The sequence below is a fragment of the Austrofundulus limnaeus genome, unplaced genomic scaffold, assembly GCF_001266775.1.
Source record: "Austrofundulus limnaeus strain Quisiro unplaced genomic scaffold, Austrofundulus_limnaeus-1.0 Scaffold412, whole genome shotgun sequence".
Lineage (NCBI taxonomy): Eukaryota > Metazoa > Chordata > Actinopteri > Cyprinodontiformes > Rivulidae > Austrofundulus > Austrofundulus limnaeus.
Window position 1 is genome coordinate 6280 of NW_013952814.1, and position 4691 is coordinate 10970.

The 4691-nt window shown below is 40.8% G+C and overlaps 1 protein-coding gene across 1 annotated transcript in view; it reads right to left on the bottom strand.

The window, feature by feature from the left end:
- Positions 1–1052: 1052 nt before the first annotated feature.
- LOC106528908 (consortin) overlaps positions 1053–4691 on the bottom strand; it is a gene marked incomplete at its 5' end in the record, with an annotated part of 33819 nt that continues 30180 nt past the window's right edge. The window contains 2 exon segments of the mRNA XM_014024192.1: positions 1053–3473; positions 3596–3740. Coding sequence (XP_013879646.1) covers positions 3265–3473; positions 3596–3740 — 354 coding nt within the window. The 3' untranslated portion in view covers positions 1053–3264.

Below are 4691 nucleotides of genomic sequence, written 5' to 3' on the forward strand. Positions count from 1 at the left end.
ACTTCCCTGCTTTGCTGCTTTTGCTCTTCAAGCTTTTTATCACCTACCATCCAAAACAAAAGGTATTATGGATTTGGTCAAATGTTCTCTGAACGCAATTGACACTATTTTTTCCACATTATGATGGAATGAGGGGAACATAGCTGTCTGGGTGGAACAGTAGCTGCCGGCCGTGTCAGCAGTTCAAGGGCTGGAAGCTGATGTGCCTGACACCACTTTTCATCAAGGACGTGGAAGATTTATATATTTATTTGGATTTATGATAACTGGATTCCTGCTGATCGGTGGAGGAGGGTTCCAGGTTTATCGAAAAGTGAAAGTGACCCTGACAGCTGTTCGGGCCTTTGAGAAGCTGTTGGGCGCACTTGAAGGATTCTGCCAGGCTGGTAGCACACACTCTCAGCTGGGGAAAGTAATTCGCAAACTGSATGTGATTCTAGCGAGGATCACAGCTCAGCAGTGAGCCTCTGGTATGTAAGGATAACACCTGGATGAAGCTTCAGTCAGTGAGAGGTGGGGAGGACCCCAAATTTGGCTGATTGGTTTTTCTTTTTTTTCTTTTTTTCGCCACTTCAGAGATGCAGTTAAGATATTTAAAAGCACCAGAAAATTTTAAGGCTGCTTTGATCCAAAACAGATTGGCTTGTCTATTGGCTCCCAGCGAAATGGACTTGATGGGCGTGTTATCTGAAACTCCCTGGGATGGAATATCAACAAAGACTTGATCCCCTCCTTCACCTGTGCTGGTCCTGGCTCCGGACCCAAGGCCGAGGAAGAGAAACTCTGAACTCTGGCTAAAYGAACAGGAGACAATAACATCATGTGACTCTGGACTCTGGACGGGGCCAGGGTTGGGTCCTAGCATGGACCCTCCTCCCTCAACGTCAYCTACTCCTCTGATCCCGCCCCATCTTACCTCCTCCCTATGTGTTATYTGACCTAAGCCCCCCCATCCCCCRCTCAAGTTGTCTGCTCTCTTGCGAGTCATTTTTTGTGCACATGATTCTGATGTAAACATAGGATCAGAGCAATTTTTAACTCAACTTTCCATGTGCTTTTTAATTTTTTTTATTATTTTTGTTCTGATAAACACACTTTAACATAAATACTGGAACACAATTGAGCTGCAAATTGCAAAACCTATTGACAAAAAAACAACAACATCCATGGTGATGACACAAAGGTAAGAATCTGTCACTGTGCACACGTTTGAATTTTACAAGCAGAAAAAATGGCAGAAAAAGTTGATTGAGCATAAAGTCATAATTCATTTTTAACATTTTGACTGAAAAAATGCACTCTGTAATCTGATCCAAGCACATCTTCCTTATTTTGAACTAATTATTCTTCTGTGTGCATGATGGGGAAAAAGATGCATTCGTAAATCCTGAACAGGCATTTTGATTTAGCAGAGGAATGAACATGACAACATTGAGTAGACAAATGGATCACAATGTAGCCACTTTGAGACTATCATTTTATAACAACCAGAAATCCTCTAGCTTTCATTCATAGAAGTCATAAATGATGTGCCAGTCTTCATTAGGGCAGCAGGAATCTTCTGTCTGAACTGCTCGTGTTAAACCCATATCTCACTGGACTGCAAAATTTGATCAAAGTTTTACGAGGTAGTTTCCAAAACGTCTTGAAAYGTTCACAAAGCTTTTTAAATTCCTCACATGAGTCAGAGGGCCCCACTCTTGTGTCTATTGTTTTAAACATGTAGGGAAACTTTGTGAGACAACTTTTGTCACACAACAGTCAGAGTTGTTGTGCTTTAACACTTCATTTACACACTATTTACTTTTTGTTATTCAATTTCCAGCTAATTTAGGTCCAAATATCAGATATTTTCTCTAAAGTGGTGTTCAGTGTGATTCCAAGTGAAAGCCTGTGTGTTCCTCACAAATTATGTCTCCAAAAGTCATAGTCCAATGATACTACCTGTAAGATTTTAAGAGGAATGTTGATAAGGACCATCTGTAGAGACACGATGTTCTAAAACCATCCCTTTTAGAAAAAAGGATCAAGTGGAGTGTGTTTATTCAAAAGACTCAAATTTTGTCTTCTTCCTTTATAAAATGTAAAACTTTGCATATTTTAGAGACTTAAATTGCTCAAGGTGCAGTTGAGAAGAGCAGGGTTTCTGGTTTTGGGACCGCAAGGTTTCGTTTCTGCTTTTTGCAGATGATCTGGTTCTGTTGGTGTCTTCAAACTATAATCTTCAGCATACACTGTGGCAGGGGGTTCAAAGCTGAGTGTGAAGTGGCCAGGATGAGTGYCAGCTACTGTGTCTGACGTAATGCTTCCAACCAGTAAAGTTCTCTCAGGTACCTGGGAGTTTTGTTCACGTGATGATGGAGCGGAAGGTGGATCAAGTATTGAGGACATTATGCTGCTTCGGTCTGTCATGATGTAGAATAAGCTGAGCTGAAAAGCAAAGCTCTTATTTTACTTGTCTGTCAACTTTCCAACCCTAATCTTTCATCATAACCCCTAAAAAGAACAAGATCCTGGATAGAAGTGGCCTTCTGGGCATGTACCAATAAGGGGACAACCTTGGGTAGACACAGACCTTTTTGGAGGGGTTACTTTATTCTCAATGGTTTGAAAACATCTTGGGAGAGGGATGTTCTGGGTTTTAGTCCTGGATTATTTGTTTCACGCGACCACGGAAGAGAAAGTGTTGATGGATTTAAACTGAGCAAACCAAAATAATAGGTTCAAAATTAAAAACAGCTTTCAAACATTATTCTTTGAGTCATTTGACATTTTAAGAAAATCGTGTCAAATTTGATTCTGTTGTTTATAACAGCAGCTTTTACCAAAATCTCCCAAACGTATCAACAGTTATAAACACTACAAGTCTGCTGGGAACAAAGACTAGTCTGATGGACTACTTCTGTTTTAATGTACACACGGTATCTGAGAGATATTAGCCCTCTTGAGTGGTATCTGGACCAGAGACAGCTGAAAAGAGGTTTATGGTTTCTTTTGGGGGKTTTTTGCAGGATTTTTACAACACATGTACATCTGTACATGAAGACGTAAATTCTGGCAACTTTCACAGTTCGGTGTTTCTTCAAGCATGTCTTCAGTTACAAACATACTCAGTCCAGCTGGAGACTTTTAGAGACTTGTTTTTATACAAGTCAAGTAGAAATTTAAACTCTGAGGACAGAAGCTGGTAATGAAGGTCCCATTGGCTTCATGTTGACACATAATTGAAGTCTCTGTCCCTGAAGCAGTCTGCAGGTGGAGGGTCTAAGTCCAGAGGGGTAGCCACTGCCCAAGCCCTTCAAAGAAGTCTCGCACATTTGACACATAGAAGTCGACATTGTGAGAGAAGTCAGTGCAGATGTTGGAGTAAGAGCCCACCAGAGTGCAGTAGAGTGTCGTCCCACCAATGCTGATCACCACAGTCACCAGGCACAGCAGCAGCAGGATGAGACACGAGTCTCCTCCCACCTCGTCTACATGGAGGACATGGATAAATGTTAGGAGCATCATGGTAATTAAACACTTTGATCGTATGAAACATTTCAACATCTGTTCCGGATTGGTTCTAATCAGATCTATGCTTGTTGCACTGCACCTTGCTCAATGCCATCCTCAGGCTCACTGAATCGAACTTTACGTTTGGAGATCTGTTGATCTGCGATGGTGCTAGGGGGAGGCAGTCCATCCAGAGACGCTCGCCTCCTCTTCAGAATGGACACCAGACCATCTGGGGAGGAATTCTACCGGAGACACATCAAGTTGAGAACAGTAAGAAGTTGTTTCTTCTTGTTTATCTTTAAGAACCACTTGCTTAGAGCTTAAATCCAAAATGGAATTTAAACTGTGTCYATCCCAGTTTAAAGCCTTTTTACTGGGAAACATCTAAAAATATTTCAGTTTTCTGTTTCTCAGTGAAATTTCTAGGTCAAAGGGTGAGCGGTCTAATTAGATCTTTACTAACTCAAATTCACAGAAGACCTGTGTATATTGAACTCTGCAGTGCCAGTGAAAATGTCTGGAAATCAAAGGTTTCATTTATATGTGTCAAATCCAAGGCCAACAAGTCAAATGTGGCCCACCACTGCATTTTGTGCGGCCTGCAAGAGCTTCAAAGTTGTATTAATGTCTCCAGAGCAGGGGTGCCCAACCTTTTTTGAACCAAGAGCTACTTTTGAAGTTGGCAGTTTGCCGAGATCTACTCATCCAGTCTAAGTATCAAAAAACAATTTTTCATCTCCCTACTCCTCACTTCTTTAAATAAAACAGAACATAATGTGTTGCTAGTTTGATTTAATTTAAAGTATTGTCAAACAAAACTATCTACTTAACCATATATTTGCCTAGAAAAAAAAAGAAAAGATAAAATCCTTACTTAACTCCTGACAGAGAAACAGAAAAGTGATGCTCTAACAAAAAGGATCAATTTTTTTAACCTCCTTCAATTAGTACTCCCTGTAACGTGCGAGCTGAGGGCTGGAAACCTGCACACTGAGAGAACCACAGACTTAAATAACTTTGGAGCAAGGGAACTCGTCTCCCTTTATTCAAAGAACTCTCTCCTCTTTCTCTCCGTACAGGGGAGGAAAAACAAAACATAAAACTAAAGTCAAAGCACACAATATAAAACTCTCTCCTTTATACTATTACAAAAAGTGACTTACGATGGTGCAGATTCACATATCTCCAACAAC